Here is a 21,323-nt window from a genome sequence, read left to right on the forward strand (position 1 = left end):
TATTCGTCACATTCGTTATCCGAGAATGGTTGGGTTTATAAAAAAAATCTTTTGATCACTTTTAACCAGCATGGTCTGTAGATGATCTGATAACATTTTCATGACAAACAATCCAGGAGTTTGAAAAAAAAATTGGGGGGGCGGTAGCCAAGAAATAAGAGGAAACAAGAATTGTTTTTCTAGCCTTACCGATTCAAAAGTTATTAGCATATATGTAAATTAATCTTTGGACAGTTGTTGGTGCTCTAGCGAGATTGAATTAGAGACTCCAAATTTGCTGCAATGAATGTTTAGACTGAATTCTATCAGTGTGCCTAATTTCAAAACTTTTAACTATTTGTTTCTATGCCGTACAATATGTGCCACCGCACCATTTCAATTTTTAAGTGGACCATTCTTTTTGAATTCTAGAGGCAATGACTTATCCATGGCTCTCACAACACCAGCCATTTCACTCATTAATGCCTGCTGTTTGTGTCCATACACCTCTCTGACTGCTGACTGCAGTACCATTTTAACTGCAACCTGGACACTGTGATTGAGTCATTCATCAATCTTGCTGGCAGTTAAGGGATGATGTGATTTACAAATCGCTTGTGCAATGTTTTCTATTAGAGTGGCTGAGGCGATTAATGCTAAGTGGTCCTAGTCCTGTGTGGCAGATTGTCTGTACGCAGATTACAGAGTGAATTGCTCAGGATTTAATAGAGCTGAATAAGATGAATATATCTTGAATAATGATGCACATTGCTTGACTGATGCCATTTACCCTTTTTGCTTGCAAAACGATGATGTAACCAACTGTTACTACAAAACAGCAGCATAAAAAGCTGTTAAAGAAATAAACACAATGTGGAGTCTGCTGAAAAATATATAATTGGCATACCTTTCTATTATAATTTTTTTCCCACTTGAGGTCCACTTGTAATCCAAGTACAGTTTGTGTGCCCAGTTCTCATATGGTTTTTCATAACCATTTTGCATTTAAAGTAAACACCCGATGTGCCGGTAATTTTACCAGCTGAGAACACTGGAGGAGCTTATTAAATGTGTAAAGCAGTTAAAACGGCACAAGGATTTCATCCTTTGCAAACACAAATGAAGATCTGCAAGGAGATGCAGTTCCGACAGCTGTACCAAACTCTAATGGGCTATGTAGCCCCCACGCCAGGTATACTTGAGCATTCTGTCCTTTTTTAGGGTTGCATATTGTGACATCACATCCTGTTTTTGGTTTGTTTAGATGTCTTGCGTCCATGTTTCGTTCATATTTTAATGAACTGCACCAGAGTTTGTTTGGAAGTGGCCTGAAAGTCCTTGAAGTTGGACCTTGAAAGTGATAGTTGCATAGCTCCCAATGGAGGACCAGAAAGCAGATTTCATCTAACAGATCATCATTTGTGTTCTGAAGATGAGCAAAAGTCTTACGGGTAATTAATGACAGAATTTTCTTTTTTTTTTAGGTGAACTAACCCTTTAAGATAACTCTTTCCAGAGATTGGGATCCTTCAGAAGAATATGCAAAGTTGTGGATGCTACACACAGGCAGAGACAGCACACGGTTAAACAGATTCATATTTTAGTTTCATTTTTCTGGTGTTTAGTAATAACAGCATCTATCTGGCTTCCTCCTCCTTGAAAATGTCCGGAACAAGTTTCTAAACACCTAGCAAGGAGTCATCGATGTGTCTGATGTCAGTAGTTGAGAAAACAATGCCCTAATTTCAGTAAATGTCCCTATTGAACTGCATGTGGATGCTTTCCATTCTTGAAGTTCAAGTTTGTCTTTTACCTCAAATTGATTCCTTATAATACAAGCTTTTTTTAATGGAGTGGTTGCTGATTATGATTAAACTTTTTTAACTGTTAGTGTGTTGCTGTTTGAGCAAAAACAACATGTATTCATGTTGTCACTGATCTTCTCCATCATTGGAAAGACTTTGGCTCGAAGCTCCGATTTGAACAGTTTCAGACATTTTCAGTGCGTGTCTGCATGAGATAATCCGAGATGCTAACACAGGCTCTTGAAAAAAAGGGTGTCAAAATTGTACCTTTAGGGGTACAACAGCTTTTCGCCGGGGCAGTACCCTTAAAAGGACATCTTTGTACCTTTTTTTTACTCCTAAAAGGTGCATTTTAGTACCTTTGAGTACAAATGCGTATCTTAAGGTATGAACCTTTTTGTGGTAAAAATGGTAGAAAGCTGTCCTTTTAAAGGTAGTGCCCCAGCGACAAGCTGTTGTACCCCTAAAGGTAAAATTTTGACCCCCTTTTTTCTATGTGAAGCTCCGCCCTCTTCTTGAAAGGGGGCCGGGAGCAGCAACTCATTCGCATTTAAAGAGACACATTGGCACGTTTTTACTCAACCTCAACATTAACATGAAATAAAACATTTATTTCAAACTAAAACTTCACATATACTATGAGAACATCAGAGACTTATTTTACATCTTGTAAAACAGGACCCATTTAACAACCATTTTGTGCGGAACAATCAAATTAGTACATGATTCTATACCTGGCATCTGACATTCACCTCAACATAATGATCTCCATTTGCATGCATTTGTTTTAGGTTTTGCATTTTCAATGGGCTTACAGCATGTCGTCATCTCTGATCTGTATTCAGCAAGCACATCACACGAACTGTACATCTTCAATTAGTTTCCTCCCTGTGTTGCAGGATTCTAGACAAGAATCAAGCCTTAATGCCCATCAGCTTGCTACCAGCACCAATTTGTCAGTAGGAAGGCTTTCTAAAACAGAGCCATTCATATTGCCATAACTCCTTCTCTCACTGGCGGTAATAGCACAGCTGCATTGACTGGAAATGTTTCATTTTTTATTTCGTCTGCTGCCCTGATGTGAACATGTGGAAGGGTGTCAATGATCTTATTACAATGTAAAGGCACTCACAGTGCATTATGTAAGGCTCCCTTTCCTCTATTTAACATCTGATTTGATGATTACCGATTCAGTGCAGCTGAAGCTGATGGACAGCCTGAGTCAGACATGGTGAGAGAGCAAGATGGGTTTAAAATGCTTACGAAATAATAGTGGTAAAACAGACATCATTACACGCTGAAAAGAAATTGGTGTAGGACTTACTTTGAAACATTTTCTCTTAAAAACTGCTACATTTCACAAATGATTATATGTGACACTTGCCTTAACAAACACCACTAAGAAGCGCATTCAAGCAGGCCGTGTTTGACATTGCAAATATCACAATGACATGCCGTTTGGTTTGTTTTCTGAGACGTGTCAAAGTAACACGCACACTTCCATTCATCTCGACATTTCATGAATCAGACAACAACATCTGCCTCTGCCGTGCTAAACAGGGGAAAAAGAACAAAAGTGGGCTGTTTCTCAAAGCACGAGCACTGTGTGTGAGCAAACAGCAGCCGTCTTGTATCTGCCCCCTTCAAGACATTTTCATCTCACGGTATTCTGTCCTTGCACTGAACGTGGTGTCATGTTCCAAAACATCCTGACAGCCAAATGACTAGGTGCTGTTTTCTTGAGGAATGTGCAGATACATCTAATGAACGATATTTCTACTGAATAATAAGGCAGCTTTTCCTTTCACTTTTCTGAAATCAGGCATAAAGAAAAAAGGCAACATCTTTGCTAAAGGCCAAAGATTATAGTGTATTCTCTCTCGCCATTCAGTATTTAATTGAAAATGCCTTTTAAATCCTTGCATTTGAATTGAGACAGTAAAACGGATGTAAATGGTATTAAAGTGTAAAAAGTAAAATGAAAATGGAATGAAATTTAACCCCATGCGTTTCAAAGATCGTATACGGCCTCAGATTAATATTGTTAGTATGTATTATTATTTTTTAATAATAATAAAAATATACAATATTTATATAAACCTTTGTTTATATATGTGACCCTGGAACACAATACAAGTCAAAAGTCGCACGGATATATTTGTGGCAAAAGCCAACAATACATTAGTATGGGTCAAAATGATCAGTTTTTCATTTATGCCCAAACTCATAATTAGGATAGTAAGAAAAGATCAGGTTCTGTGAAGATATTTGGTACATTTCCTACAGTAGTATATCAAAAATGTATAATATCATTACATGCGTTGCTAAGGATCAATTTGGACATTTTTAAAGGCTATTTTCTCAATATGTAGATTTTTTCTGCACCCTCAAATTCTAGATTTTCAAATATCTCGGGCAAATATTGTCCTAACAAACCATACATCAATGGAAAACGTATTTATTCAGTATAAATCTATACAAATCATCAAAACATGTACACTTATGACTGGTTTTGACATATCCAATATATACATGTATACATTACATACAGTCATATATAATATGTTTTGTCACACAACTCATTTATTTCACTGTGTGACTTAAATTAAGAAAATCCCTCATTGTGTCATTCTAATTGATAAACATTATACTATGAATTTTGGCCAGTTTACACCTCTCACATTACACCTCTTGAAGCTTAAATGAATATAATTTATTCAAAATTTGGAAAATTGCTCAAGCCTGACCTACATTGAGGCCTAAAATATTTTTTTTAGAGAAATATGAATCAGAGTTGTTAAACACATGCGAGCTACCGTACACCTTCCCACCTCTTACACATTCACACAACCTAAAAATAGTCTCTTCTCTCTCATATTTGAGCTTACACATTCTTTGTCAGTTTGCTCTCAAATCTGCGCATCCATTCAAAAATCAATTCATTCTCATTGGGAAAGCTTCCCAGCGCACTCTGTTAATCAGACCTTTTTTAGCAGAATGTTTTCCAGAGGCTATGTCCCATATGGCCATGAGAGCATAATCTCCCAGTGGCCTCTTTCTCTCTGGCTTTAAGCCCTCCATCCATCCATGGCATTAGTTAGCACATCTGTCTGCAGCTGGAGAACTGACAGAGCAATCCATCAGTGTTGTTATTTCTGAAGCCAGCCTGTAAACTGCAGTTTGAAGCATCTGAAGAATTTTCTTAAAGGAATAATTCACCTAAAAAAAACGAAATTCTGTTTTAAATTGAACTACATATGAGAGAAGCTATCTAATCATGAATGGATCGTTTTTGACGTCTCTACAATATAGCACACCTCTCATAAACTGGAGAGAAGCTGCCAGACTTGTCTAGTGTTCATAATTACTTTCACTATGCATTTCACAGACACCAAACAATTGGATATGAAATACAGGCATGCATTCACACTGCAGGTGCCACGGTGTCTAGAGCTCCAGGTTGCACAGGACTTGCCTCTGCTAAATTGCAGTCTTGCGTTTAGACAGTGATGCTGTCATCCAGGAAAACAGCTTTGCGTATATTCATGGAGATAATATAGTAAACCCTCATCAGTGTGATTCTGATACTTGCTGTGTGTTTGAAATTTGATAAAACTACATTATAAATACTGCAACCCATGAACATATAACAACTGATTTACATGGAGTTGAATTGAAATTGAAATGAAATGGTTGAATTCAAACTGCTCCATCATATTCCACTTTACGTTACTATGATTTATCCCATCATCAATAAGTGTAACATATTCCCTTTTAAAATATAAACATTATTGACCCAACATTCAAAAAAACAACATTTTAAAAGTCTGATTTAAAACACACATTTAGTACTAAAGGGATAGATCACCCAAAAATGAAAATCCATTCGGTTCGTGTCATAAGACATCAATGTGTCGTCAAGAGCAGCAGGGTTTTTGTGCCTGTTGTCTAATCGTGTTTTTTTTACTCTCTTAGAGTTGTTACCCATTCACAAGCATTATGACTAGCAGACTGCAAGTTGGAAATAAAAAAATCTTCATTTGTGTTCTACTGAAGAAACAAACATACCTACATCTTGGATGCAATAGGGGGTACGCAGATAAACATCATATTTTCATTTTTGGGTGAACTATCCCTTTAAATGCATGGATATTTTGCAAATTATAGTCGGGTGTTTAGCGGCCTGGATCTACATCTAACATGGATGGATCTTGAGTGTCGCAATAATACAAAACTCTCCTGACATTAGACTAACAACTATACAGAAGAATAAAATAAAGTATGTTTTGTTACTTTTTGGAGCTTGGAAGCGTTCAGTTTGAGCAGGTGTTTAATACCATCATCACTGTCCTTGTCACAGCTCGTTTCCCAGTGCATGCAGCATCTGGTTCATATTCGCTATCTCAAACATATTCTCAAAACTATCATTTTCAACCAGCCTGACAAGCCAGACCCACATCAAGATGTTTGGTCTGGAAACTCACCTTTCAAACTCCCTCTGCACGCAATTGGATAGCGCTACAACCAACCAGAACAACGAAGGTTTACTAGAAGCAAGCGCAACTCGTCCGTCATTATGTTAAGCCTCGCCCACCGACTCTATACACGATGTGATTGGCCCGACCAGAGTTTGGCTTTTACAGCTCAGAAGTGAATTGAGATTTGCTAGACCACACTCGCAGCAGATTAGATTTGCTGCCACTAGGGTGCGTCTAGAGTTCTAGGCTAATTTTCAACATGTTCAAAATCAATATTTTGATCTCTGACAGCTTCTTCGCCAGATCCACCATCAAGTGACAGTGACACTAATATTTCAGCCGGATCTCACGAAAATGCGTATAAATAGTTTGTGTGTGCAATGTCGTGGAATGTATACACCAAAACTCATTTTGGCGTGCATATGCTACTGTTTTTCGCGTGCATATGATACACACTTTATGGCTTATTATACGTACGAACGTATAATAAAAATATAATTGCACTGTTACACACCTTGGGTCGTTAGCGACCCTATACTATTTTTACAAAAAAAATAATGGGAAATCAGGCATCCTTTTATAATTGTATTATTTGGTTCTTATTATATTGTTTATGAGTTTATTGAGAAATACTAATAAGGTTGATGTCTAACTTTTTTTTAAAAATGAATGAGGAGGAGGGTAGTGAATGACGTCTCGGGTCATCAAAGACCTTCAATGAGCCTTAGATGTACATTTAAACATTTGATTTATTTAAAAATAAGATTTTTAAGGATAAAAATGTAACAACTTATTATTTAATTTAATTTAAATGTTTTTTAAAAAAAAAACTTCATTTATCCCGCAAAAATATATTTTAAATATCTAATTCAACCAATTTAGAAATGTACATATAAATTGAATAAGCTCATCCCAAGTTTGATGACTGATGTTTTAAACTTCTGATTGTTTCTATGTTCGATGAGCCTTGGAAATTATTATTATTTTAATTTTAAATTACAATCTGTAGGCTATATAATTCATCTTATTCATCTATGTTCAACAAGCATTTGAAATTTAAATGTCTACATTTTAAACATTTTTATTTATTTATTTCATGACCTAACGTTTCATTTTGTATAGCTATCTTATTCCAAACAATTCCAAGAAAAAATAGATTTTTAAATTAGAAACGTTTGTAAGAAAAAAAAAAAAAAAAAAAAAGTATTCCATGTTCGATATTTTACACATCCGAATTATGTTGGCTACAGTTCAACAACCTTTAGAAATGTAGATTTTAAACAATTTTAAACATGTTTAACGTCTGAATTATCCCCTGTCACAAATCTTAGAAATGTACAATTAAATGATTTACTATACCATTCAAAATAGTCCGCTACATAAGCGGGTGGTAAATAATCTCACTCCTCTCCCAACCACTCCCATCATCCGCACGGGCTCCAATCCGCGCTCACTCGCTCTCTCTGCCGCTACAGTGCGCGCGCTGATGTCGCAGCTCCAGCCTCTCTCGCTCTCTCTCTCTTTCTGAGCGATAATAACACAGCACAGTCATGGCGACAGTGACAGTCCAACCGCTCACCCTGGAGCGAGGTGAGTACTGACAAACCACGTCCATTCAGTCCTCGCTGCTGGAGGCAACTTTAAGCTTTTGCGCTAATCGTTTCTCGGATTTTTGCATTATTGGACTTGGCTTTTGATGTTTTGATGATGTTGCCTTCTCGGTTCGGTTTCTGTCCGTCAGGTATCATGATGATGATGAGAAGGATGAACATGCTCTGTGCTTCAGGATCCATCAGTGTGCGTTATAATAATGGGATATGTATTGGGTTTATTTTTAATAAAGCACTTATAGGTGCTAATTTTATACACGCACTTTGCTGATGCTCAAAGGAACCGTGTTTTCTTTATTTCGCCGTTATTTCACTTTATAGAAGATTCTAACTTCTCTGTGTGCAAAACTGAATTTGAAGCTTAGCCGTTGTATACTTCAATAAAATAAAACAGGATTAGATTACGAAGAAGCGCTGTATTTGCGCGCGCGATGCTTCTTTACATTTGAGACAAGAGAAATATGCCAACGTGACTCAAATTATGTCACCTTTTTGATATTATTAAATTTATTATCAGCGCGATCAGTGTCCACGATCTGAACTGTCACATCAGCCAGAGGAGACATTGAGTGCAACAATATGGGCCAGCAAATGAACTGCGTTTTATTTACTATTTTACGATTATACAGCAGGTCTAACAGTAGTCTATGGACACTATTTCAAGCGTCACTCAAGCAAAGCGATGGAGATATTTATAGAGAAATAAGATACCTCTAGCATGTGCGCGCGACGTGCTGTGGATATGTGGAAACTGTACATTGCAACTAGTAGCGATGAACGAATTGTTGTTTTGAGTCGGTTCTAAAAAAAAAATGAATCAGTTGAACCGACTCACAAAACCTGTCTGAACGATTCGTCCGCGGGCTTGAATCAACTGACTCGTTGAACCGGGAACCGTCTCTTTTTGGAAACGACAATGAGCAGAGGACAAATGAGTGAACTGATTCGGAGTGAACCCATAATATTGTCTAGTAGTGTATGATCAGAAAATGAAGTAATTTCCAAAATGTAACAAGTTTACTATATGACGTCGTACATAATGTTTTGTTGAAATGTGCGTGATTTTTTTAATCCATCGAGTGAATTAGATTATTGTTAATGAAAATGAAGTAGGTTCTAAATAATTATTTATTATGAGCTGAGTCAATTCTGCCTACATAATATGGCTTTATTAGGACATTTTAAAGCATGTAATGCACCACACTGAGATTGTCAGCAACATAAAATAATTGCTGGTACTGATTCTTTTAAATGAACTGTTCCAATTGAACCAGTGCATGAAAATGAGTCTGTCTTCCCATGAGTCATGACTAATTATAAAGGCACTGTTTGCTTACTACAAGCAATGCAATCATGACATCGGCAACCCATTCAACCAATTAGAACGCTAATAGGAGCACTCTAGTTTGTCACGTTAGTCAATGTGGGTTGATTTGTTTGCTCTGTATTTTGTGCAATGTAATAAATCATATTTTGAAATAACAGTAATCAGTTGCATTGCATTACAAGTGCATTAGACTGCTCATAGAGCAGACGGTCAAAAATGACCACTCACATTCTCGACTTCTAAAAAGTGTGCAAGAGAAAGGTAGTTCTTATTCATTTACAGTATATTATTTAAACAGAATCTCCAGAAACAATTACATTTAAGTGGATTTATTTTGTTGACATATTTTAAGCATTGCCAGAAACCCCAAGTAATTGTTACTGCTTAATGATAACACGTTTAAACAGACAGCTTTATGACAGCAGAGATCCAGAATACCACAGGCCTCACATTATTCAACATCTCTTCCAATAAAACTGCTTTGCTTGAGGTTATACAGGGATAGTGTGGAGCAGGGATAATGAACTGTAGCTATAATTTGATCACAGAGAAAATAACCTTGTGTGTCCCTTCATTTTGGGTGCGGACAGTTAACTGAAGGTTGTTATACTTTCCTGCTATTGTACTTAAATAACAGATGTTCAAAGATAAGAACGGCTCCCTGTGTTTGTGTAATCCAGGAAGGTGTCACTAAAGTACAGTATGGAACTAATCTATAAAACAAAACAAAAAAAATCAATACTTATTCAGCATTTGTGCAGTACAGACTCATAGTCCAATAAGAAACTCCGAACAAGATCTTAGATAAGGATGGAATGCTTGTGTTTGGAAAACAGCGCTGTGCTATGTAAAGATTTAACAGTGTCATTAACTGGCTTTTTATTTATTTTTATACTGTTGTCTGAGGTCAACTAATGATGTTTGTGCGGTTTTTACATTAAAAAAACATTATAATGATCACAATAATAGGCTATTTTCTACACTGGTTTTGAGGTTCTCTCCACAACGCTGGGTTTTGATGGGCGTGCCGCACTGGAGACTTAGAAAAGTAAACGCCCACGGCTAGCATTGGATAAGATTCGCATATTTAATGAGCTTCGGCTCCCCTGTCAGTTCAGTTCACATGAGGTAGAGATTGTTTTGAAAGCGGCAACCGGAATGATTCTCTCACAGGGCTCGTAAATGTCTTTATCAAACAAACACAATGATTTATTTCTTATTCACCCGCGATTGATTGGAATATTATTTTTGTATTACTTGGCCCGTCCGATTGGTGGATACAAGCGCAAACCACACACACACACACACACACTTTTCAAATATCAGTCAAGAGAGTGAACAACATAGATCAAGAAAGGAACGTTATTTCAATATTTAAGATTCACCGGCCTGCATGCCGATGGGCTTATGTTTTGGTAGCCCATCTGGAAAACCCATAACATTACATGTCCAAGTCTGATCCCAAATCGCAATTATCCAAGCCTCCAGCCCGTGACAGCGTACTAAGGTATGTTCACATACACATAATCAAAACTATCTGTAACAATGCAATACTATATATAAAAAAACATGTTTTACTCGCATAAGTGTGTAGCTCTTATGAAATCCAAAATAAGCCAATATTTTACATGACATTTCAAAATGTCTCACTTTCAACATTTTATATTTTATCTATATTCTTTCGTGATTAAAATATAAGTTTATGAGATTTGTAAATTATTGCATTCATTTTTTATTCACAATTTGTCCAGTGTCCCAACTTTTTTTGGAATCGGGTTTGTAATACAGTAATTCTAGAATAATTTTCTTTCTCAATACATAACCGACTGTGTTTACGAGGATACTCACAGAGAAGGGCATTTTGCATGCAGGTGACCGTTTAAGCTCAAAAGAAAAAGAAAGAAACCTGAATTCGGCGTTCACGTGCTGTCTGGGTGGCTTTGTGAGTGCGCACAGAAAACAGTGTTTTACAGTCTTTATGCCTGCCTCGACTTGCAAATGATAAACCTTCACTCTATGATGGTTAAACTGCAATTAATCCGCGAATAACAAATGCATTCTGAACCGGGGGCCAGCTGGCCTGTACGGATCATGGATCAACTATGCTCCCTATACTTGACATTGCTCATCCTGCGAATCTACACGTGGGTGCACACTTTGCGATATCGATGCTAAAATGATATATTCTGCAGTCCTACTTCATGTTATGCTAATATTGGTGTACAAGTTAATCAAGTCAGTAAAATCACAAACATAAATGCAATCATATGTGCCTCCAATCACTAGTTTATTGAAAATGTCAATATAATTATGTGGGATTAAAACATGGTTCTCTGTGATTAGCATTGCATGGCATTTTCCTCCTTTTAATTATTCCATTTAATTGCTTTTTCTCTGCAATGTAAGGCAATATTTTTAACTAGACTACAGCAGGTGATAGTTTGTAGGCTAACAGAGTTTTCCGGTCTGTCTTAAGGGTTGCATTTGCACAAAATGGATTTCTTTATTTTCAAGATCTTGCAATAGTTCGTGTCATATTGATTTTGGTCCGAAGTACTCTTTATTTATTCAGAAAGACAAATTCTTCCAAGTCCTTTGCTAAATGAAACATGAAGTGTTCCTCTTTGACAGGCTAGAATTTGATCAAATTTCTTTTGGAAGAATTTCAGAGAATATTGACAATATCAAGACAGCCATCAAGCACAAGTTCAAAAGCTTTGAATACAATTTCCAACCATTGTATGGTTATACAACTCATGCAACGTACTGTCGAGTTGTATGGCATAAAATAGCAGTGATTTAATCTTTCCTTTAGGCAAAATTGTTTCTGAACATTTTCTGTCCTCTTCAGTCCATCCATTCGAAGATAAAAGCCCAGACCAGACTGAGATCGAGATCAAGGGATCATATCTAAGACTATTTTTATCCGAACAAGACTGTCTGTGTCACCAGTAATTGCGTGCATGAAAAAGAAAGGGTCTAGAAAGACAGACAGTGGTATCAGTCTGACATAGGGGGACAGGCGCTCTGTGAGGTCATTTGTGCGGGACTTCCATAGTTCTCCGTCTGAGCTATTATACTGCGAGGTGATTTATGTGCCCTTTGCAGTCGAGAATGTCACAGTTGGGCCAATTATGGATAATTCACAGTGTTTGATAAAGTGAGATCTTGGGATATGTGTTGGACACCAGGGGTGGATGCTGTACTGCTGTGTGTCTGCACTAACTCCTGCTGTTTTGGCAGGCCTGCTGTCCAAAGAGCAGCTTTTTTCTTCAGGCTTGCCTGACCCGTGAAGGATGGCCGTCTGAATCTGAAAAGTGGCAGATGGCCAGCACTCTCTCAGGAAATACATTCAGGCATATACAATGAGGAAGACAATGCGCTCCTCAGGAAAATACTTCCATTAAAAATGTCTTGGCTGACCATGTTTTTTTACAACCAAAAAATGTAAAGTAATGTTCAAGGTCTTGCTGTGCACAACATCAAAACGTAATAACTTGAACTGTCTCTGAAACATGTTTCCTTTTCGACTGCTAAATTTCTGTTCAAAATAAGACAAATGTTCGGTGCAGAAAAGTGATGCGATAAATATTTTAATTTGAATGAACGCCTGACTGACACAAACATTCACCTTTTTTTTTTTTTTTTAAAGAGAGGTGCTATTCTTTATGCCATTGTACTGCAAAGAAACCTTTGAATTGAGAGTCACACTTTTGGTCACATGCCCAGAGCAGCAGCTATTATATCTCTTTCCCTGCCAGCTTTTAAAAACAAAAAGTTGCCAGCAACTGCCAGGGTTTTTGACCATTTTCACAAAAATGTAATAACCCATAGAATATTTAGTTTTATAATTATCTTAGCACGCAATATATCAAAAGAAAGAGCTTACCCTCTTTAAAAAAAAATGAAGAAAAAAAAACGTTTATTCTAGCTTCATGCATTCCTTTTTCGTTCATTTTTTAAATACTTGAATATGGGTACGTTTCATTAAAACAAGCAACATTTTGAACAAAAAGCTGATAATGTTTTTTGTTCAGAACGATGATCAAACACAGATGGAGTAGATCGAGTCCATCGACACCCCTAATGCTCGCCCAGTCCTGTTGCTTGTCCTGGGTCCACATTTCAACATTAGATAGTTTTGATTTATATGGATGTTTAATGTTGAAGATCATGTTATTTTACAAATGCATCTGCTTACATGCGATTGCTTGTTTTACTGCGTCTTCCTCGCGTGTTTTGATCAGGAGATTCTGTACTCATTCAGAAGATGCGTAATAGCGCCCCCTAGTGCCTAACAGTGAAAATATGGAAACCCAGAAATTTCTGTGTTTGGCGTGGAAGCGTTTTGTCACAAATAACAGACAATTCCATGTTTGGCGGGTTAAGAGATATAGAACGAAGACTTGGTGGTGTATACAAAAATCTGAATTGCTGTTTGAAATATGTAAATATAATTTGACTTGTCTTCCTTTGTTCTCTGTGACAAGCGGGTGTCAGAAACTGAAAGTTGTGCACTGCAGCCCTTGTCTACTGCTGTATTTTACATTGCAACAAATTGCATGCGAAAATCTGACCACACTTTTGTACCGAACGTGTTGGTGTTAACAGACTTAGAGAGTAAAAAGACATAGCAAAAATGGTTAAATTCTATCGAACATTTCTAAATGTTTCTCTCCTTTCTTGCCATATACACTTTCCAGAATTGTATATGTTTGCTTTGTATCTTTCTAATGAGCTCTTCTCACTATAGTGCCCTTTTTCTTGCTCACTGGGCTTGCAAGGCAAGAGGCTATTCTAAACGCAGTATGTAAGCTGCTTACATACATTTATTGTGAAAGCTGCTTTTTCAAATTATTTTTAATTGAAAATATTCTTCTTCAGGTTTATTCATTTAACATATAGCTAATTTAAGTCTGGAAACAATAAATCATATTTATAAATGTCACACTATTTAAATGTTTTTTCATACATAAAATATATATATATATTTTAGGAAGGGGGTCCCTCATTAAGGGTCATTATATTTGGGTGTCCTTGGCATCATAAAGTTTAAAAACCCTGGACTAAGGTATACTACACCCAAAAAAAAAAAAATCTCTGGAACACTTTATTTTAAGGTCACCTAGTTACATACATGTACTTACTAAAATAATGACAGCAGATTAAGTATAATTACAAGTAACTAACTCTAAACCAACTCTATTGTAAGTACATGTAGTTAAGTAAATGTTTATTACATCAATTTCCCACAAAGCGATCACAGTGTTAATCTATATGACCCCAGAATTTAATATTTAACGTTTAATATTTTCTACAATATAATCTTTTTTACACCCCTATAGTTTTATTTCATAAGGCATTGATTCATCAACTGGGGTTGTATATATCACCATCATGACCAAGTTTTATGGATGTTCCAATCAGTTCCTGATGTATAAAATCAAGTCTGGTCCCAAGTTATTTTGGAATATCAAGTTTCTCTACGGAATACACCACCAGTAAAATAACTAAATATGGGTTACAAATGGCTTGTTTGGTGCAGCTTGGCTTTTTCTTACACTTACATTTAAAGTAAAAAAAAAAAAATGTAAGTAAAAATTGGCTCCTGTTACATCTCATTTGGAGATGTTCAATTGTCAACAAGGATGTCTCTTGTCACACTGCACCTATAAACGATACTATGCAATGCTAACATTTGCAGATGTGTGATGACCAACAGAGATGTTAATTTACCCTGTTTTACTCAGGTTCCTCTGCAAAGGTGCTAAACAGGTGTACTGTAAAAAGGAAACTTTGACTCATTATATCATTAAATGTGTAAATCTTTGTGTGCCACCACTTTCTCGTGAAGCCATACACCAATATCTCGGTGGATCAGAGTTGCAGGTTGGAAACTGCAACTTCGACTTGAGGGGAAATTCCAGTTAAAAGTTCCTACTGGAGAGTGGGGACTAGGACTTTCCCAGTTCCGAGGACAAATAGAATTTCAAACTCTTCAAGTTTAATGGAACAACAGACTTGCAGTTTATGTTACATATGCAAATTGTATTGCACTATACAGACAGATCGGATTATATGTCAGCAGGGAAATTGCCATTCAAATACAGTACACACAATACCCAGTCAAACCTTCAACAGTGTTTCCAACAGAAAAATCTTCTACGGACTCAGTCCTCGATATTGAATTGTGGGCTTGCAATATGTACGCTCGCCACAATCTTGCCACGGAGATTGATGTGTTTGTTATTAAATCCTGTCTACAAGAGGAAACCTCCACCGTGCTGAGTTGAAAAGACAACACTGAGTCTTTGCAAAAATCTGGTCACTCCTCTAGACAAACAGCGTCCTGCTGCTCTTGATTTGTAGTGCTGAGGTTTCTTTGTAGGTATTTGATTGTGTTACACAGTATATTTTTAACTTTTAAAAGTTCCTTCATCCTTTAAAATTACTATAACACCCATCTCTCTTTAAATAAACTTAATTTTTTTGTTAAAAACAACCAAACTCTTTTTTACTCTACATGTTTTTGTCTGATGTTTGCTATATGCATATACCAAGATCAATTTATATTCACTTGTTCCACTTATGCTAATGGATTCATCTAGCTATAAAGTAATTAATAATCATGCAAATGAATTCTAGAAGACCGCACTGTGAATACTGAATATAAATTCCAATGCAAAACCTGCTCTTACTGTCAGCCTCATTGAAATTCAAATCCTCATTATGAATGTGTCTTGTTTGAATAGTGGGAAGTGGGGTACCCAGATGAAAATTTTATTGCTCTTACAAAACTTATGAGACTTATGAGAGTTCGCAGATGAATTTAATTTAGGTATCAACTTTGTCTGAAATGTTTCTTCTAAAATTCCTAAGAATTTAAACAATAAACAATAACCAAATGATTGTTGATATACAGCCCTGAAAAAAGAACCTAAGACAGTTTTATGGTTTTAGCTGGTTTAAGTTTTAGGAAGAATTTTGATCGCAGTCTTTGGTATCTACACTGTAAAATCTGACCACTTTCAGACAGCAGCAGAATATGGTTGTCAGTCCTTAGTCCCTAATACGGTGACATTTACACATAGTACGGTTATTTACAGGAGTGACAAACACATTCTATAACCGAACTCACACCCATACACATTATATAACAAATGTGTTGGTTTAATTAAAAAAAGTAAGTAACCTGGTTGCCTTAAAATTAAGTTTATTGAAATTAAAAATTCAAGTTTATACAATGAAGGAAATTGGTTTAATAAATAGAACAATTACCCAATTAATGATAACATTTTAATAATATTTGAATAAAGGTTGTCGATTCTCAAAAATGTTCATTGTATTAACTCAATTTTTTTATGTCAATGAACTCAAAATTGTAAGGCAAACAGGTAACATTATATATATATGGTAACTTACAGCAACAAGATATGAGCTGTCTGCCATATCGAAGTTTTTGATATACAGTCATTCTTCTCCATCAGAGCTGCTTCCATCAGCGCTACACAATTTCATTTAAGATGACTTTGGGAAATGAGTTAATGCATCTAAAGATAACTGCAGAAGTGAAGGAAATGAGAGAATACAACTAAAGATAAGTGCCGAAGTGGAGGAAATGAGTGAATACAACTAAAGATAACTGCAGAAGTGGAGGAAATGAGTGAGAAGTCCATTAAGAATTGCCCTGCCTAAAAAAAAAGGTTTGCTTGACAAAATGGCACTCAAAAGCAATCATTTAATCTTAACTTAGGTTTTCTGAGTAAACAAGGCATAGTATGCGAATAGTACAAATAACTCGATTTTTACAATTAAGACATTAAGTAAAACTGACTTAAAAATTGTTAGTTAAAACATCTGTTTTACAGTGTAACTTTGCAGACTATTATTCACACATTACATTTTTTTGGTATTTTCTCTATGGGAATTAAACAGCAAAACTCTTGATTTGTTGTCAATCTCATAGCTGTCTAGGAGAAACAAGTGAAGTTTGTGACTCAACAAATTGAACATAAATTAGTAATAGAAACCTTAAACCAGAAAAATTGTTCTGTTCGCAATATCCTATTATACGTCGTTGTCAGGTAAACAACAAAAGGTCAAATTATGTTCTTTAAAGGGGGGGTGAAACACTCAGTTTCAGTCAATCTCAGTACCTATAGAGTAGTATTGCATCCTTCATATCTCCGAAAAGTCTTTAGTTTTATCATATTTATAAAAGAAATATGGGCTGTACCGAGTCTTTCCGGAAAAAACCGAGCGCCTGGAGGCGTATTGTGTGGGCGGAGCTAAAGAATGACGAATGTGCACAAAGCGGTGACGTCCTCAAGCGTGGAGAAACCCATCTATCTCAGCTAATACAGATAATGATCCACAATCAAATCTGAGGCTGAAATAAATTGAACAGGAGAAACGGCAACATCAGGATGTCCGTCTCTGTGGTATGTACTGTATTTAGGGGCCTTTGTGTGTCTTTACGCGCAGTTTATGAGGACATGATTCGGTTTATGGACTATTGTATGTGACTAGACCTTAGAGGTAGCAAGCAAAACGGTTTTGCTCGTCAGAGTCAGAATAGTGTAACGTTATACAGAACAGCAATGGAGTAACCGTTAGCGCATTTGAATGACGAAGCACGCGATCGTATCGTTTACTGATGTTTACTCATGCGACGGTAGCCAATAGCAGAGACATTTGAAGTTGATTTACTCACCGGCTGCTTCCAAAGCAGGACCGAACCTTTATCGCTGGGACCGCTCTGTCAAAAACACACTTCTTTGGTATGATTTGGTCCTGTGACAGCAGTGACCGTGGAAATCCACTTTGCGACGCGACTGAAGCGATGCCTTGAAGCTTCCCATCATTTCTGCGTTCAAATTGGTTCAAATGCAGCGCTGCCTTCCCGGAATGCTCTGCTGAAGCGTTGAAGTCGCTCGACGTCACTCATAGGAATAAAGTGGAGCGCGGCGCGTCATAAGTGTTCACGGACGACTGTGCACCTGAGAGACTGTTTACGGCGTGCATTTCCTCTCTCTCCCTCTAGTTACGCGCGCGCACCCTACCGGGAGAAGAGCCCGTACGGCCCATACAAGGACCTTCCATCTATTTAACGTCAAGTCGACCCATACTCGAAAAAAACTTGCCGAAACTTGTGAGAAACCGGAAGGAGTATTTTTAACACAGAAATACTCCATCAAAGTCCAACATTAGTTTTTGAAACTTTGTCTATGTTTAGGATGGGAATCCAAGTCTTTAAAGGTGTAAAAAGCTCAGTATGCATGAAACAGCATTTCACCCCCCCTTTAAACCTCAAACTTGCCCTGATAGGATACCATAGTTCATTGAGACAATCTAAACATGATTGATGTGAAAACTGGATACTATTTTTTTTTAAACACATGATCTAAATAATATGGTTTGTTTAAGATGTGTTTTTACTTTGTGGTCTCAATCCAGAATGTGTTTGCGAAAAAAAAATTAATAATGGATCATGGTGGCCACTGCACCATTCACAGCATGCTGAAGGCTACAGTGGTTTGAATGGAGAGTCGGGTCACATAGACGTAGTGTAGTTCTATACACAGGAAAGCTGAATACTCTCTATCTCTGTGCTATCTTTGCTCCCTGTGCTTACTCACAGATCCATGTGGGCAGGCAAGCCCATGTAGGTTTTACATTTAAAGGTGCGGAAATTACGCAATCACTCTGTCTTATTCCTTGTTGGAAGACTACACGTTACGAGAACAGATACGTAATAGTGTACTCTTCCACTCAATTGCCAACGCATTTTCAGCCCCCTCCGCTGCACTTACTGGTCTCCATAGTAATGTAGTTTAATTTACCAATCACAAACCTGGAGAGTGTATTAAGCCCTTTAAATGTCCTGTTTGTGAGCCTGCGCTAGTAGATGTGATGTAAATCCCAGGCTAGATCGACTCAAGGCCTTGAGCTGCCAACATGCACATCTAAATCCGACAGATTTTGGTCTTGGAATAACAATGTGTGCTATGATGTTTCTCTTTTCCTGCTAAAGGATGACACGTGTCACTAAGATGTGTGTGAAAAGACTTGACTGGGATGAGATTTGTACTAATAAACCAAACTCAGGTTTGCTGCTGCTCACGAAAAGCCTGAAGAAAACCTGAGGCGCCGCAGAGAATTAATCCCATCTGTAAATGCTGTGCATGATGCAGGAGCTTGAAATGCTTTTAGAAGCTTTTTTCATCTTATAACTTTGTTAATGGATGAATTCATCTTCAAAATGCTGTTTCGTGTTCCCTCGAATATATATATAGTCATTACAAATCTCCACAAATGCGCTAATCAGTCCATTTATTTTTTTGTAAATAACTTTGCCCACTAAATGACATTATAGTGATAGATCTTTGGACAGTTTGTTAATATAAAGGCATTAGACATCATTTCCTTCCCCGAGGTTATAGAGTTTCAGCTCAACATTGTTAAAAGTGCTGTAAGTGATTTTTACAATTACAATTAGATAATCCCATTCCTTCAACCATGCATCATCATTCAAGCAAGCCAATATCTGTAAAAGGCAGTGGTTTCTGATAGGCTAAAAAAGTGTGGGCTGCTCTCTTACCTTTTTTTAATTATAGTGCTATATAATAAAGTAGGGATATTATAAGCAAGTCGACTTAGTCGATACATTGACCTATCGGTAAGCCCCTCCCTCAAACACAGATGAGCCAATAGCAGTTGAGCATCAGTTGCACGTTCACAGGAACTCAGAAATCTTTAGGTTTCAGCGCCATAGAGAAGCATTGGAAAATCTGATGCTCTCATCGGTTTGATGGCGTTTCTGCTGCAAAAATGGTAAAACAATGTACTTGGGGTACTGTAACACTGATTCCAGGTATCAGGATTTTTTTGGGGGTTGTCATTTTGGCTGTACGATTAAAGTTAGTGATAGGTAACTGTTCTCACATCATGTAACAGTGTAAAGTTAGATAAAAACACATAAACGATGGTCTACATTTCTGTGCATCTCCATATTAAGATGGTTACATGTAAATTAATTTAACCTAACCCTGTGGTACATGAACAGTGTTGATCCTGGATGTTATCATCATCGTAATTTCCGTATATTCTTCTTTATCGTTTAGTTTGTTTTTGTAAACATGTTTGATATTTCTGTGAGTTTAAATATGTTTAAAGTCTACATTATCTGTCTTACTATAGTTGAGGGACTCCTTTTTCATGGGTATTAAAGTTTGCGGGTAGTGAAAGGGAGAGCTCGCACACAGATTTATCGGAGTTGTTTTGCAGATACAGATTTAAACTGCACAAACGAAAAGGAAAATGGTCTGTATATGTTTGATTATTGTTAGTTGTATGAGTTTTTTCATTTAATTTGCTGTGTATGTTAATGATAATGCAACAGAGAGAGAGTTTGTGAATGAGACGTTAATGCGCACGTTTTTTTTGTCCAGCTCTTACGGCGATTTTTGGAGTGAAAAACAATGTAATAAACTTCATAAACCATCAGTAAAGTTTGGTCATCATTCAGATGGGTTATACGCTACATTTTGTGTCCAGAAACATCTTGGGATGAAGTTTTCACACGTGACAGCTGTCATTGTAAGACATTTTTTGTGTGAGTTAGCAACATTGCTAAAGGGGGCGGGGCTTACCGATAAGGTCAATTGTAAGATACATTGCCGTCAAATATGCAACATGTTCCTATTACTTTCTGCCAAAGGTGATTATTTCCCTACAACTTTCTGAAATCCCAAGTAGGGATGTATCTACAACTTCTTAAGCATCAGAGAAAGCATCACCAATTGCTGAGCATGAGTATTCATTTAGTTTCTGTGTTATGAGTGATTGTTACAGTTGTCATTAGCTGCGCAAAGCAACTGACAAAATCTCTCCCACATACACGTGCTCCACTCTCTTTTCCACAACTGTCTATCCATTCTAGAGAACAAATATGTTCCCAAACAAATATTGATAAACATTCATTGACGTACATCTGCAGTCTGGAATCCCAAAACCCTTGTATTTAATGCAAAAAGCATCACTGTCAGACCAAAGGACTATTTTTGACAGTCACCTGCTGGTCTGGATTTGAATTGGTTAGCATGAATGGCCCCTTGTTGAAATA

The 21,323-nt window shown here is 36.9% G+C and overlaps 1 protein-coding gene across 1 annotated transcript in view; it reads left to right on the forward strand.

Annotated features, from left to right (window-relative positions):
* The first annotated feature begins 7,694 nt into the window (after positions 1 to 7,694).
* lin7a (lin-7 homolog A (C. elegans)) overlaps positions 7,695 to 21,323 on the forward strand; it is a 61,835-nt gene continuing 48,206 nt past the window's right edge. The window contains exon 1 of the mRNA XM_067427253.1: positions 7,695 to 7,852. Within this exon, the coding sequence (XP_067283354.1) occupies positions 7,813 to 7,852 (40 nt within the window). The 5' untranslated portion in view covers positions 7,695 to 7,812. The remainder of the gene's footprint in view (positions 7,853 to 21,323) is intronic.

Source organism: Pseudorasbora parva, chromosome 20, assembly GCF_024679245.1.
Source record: "Pseudorasbora parva isolate DD20220531a chromosome 20, ASM2467924v1, whole genome shotgun sequence".
NCBI lineage: Eukaryota > Metazoa > Chordata > Actinopteri > Cypriniformes > Gobionidae > Pseudorasbora > Pseudorasbora parva.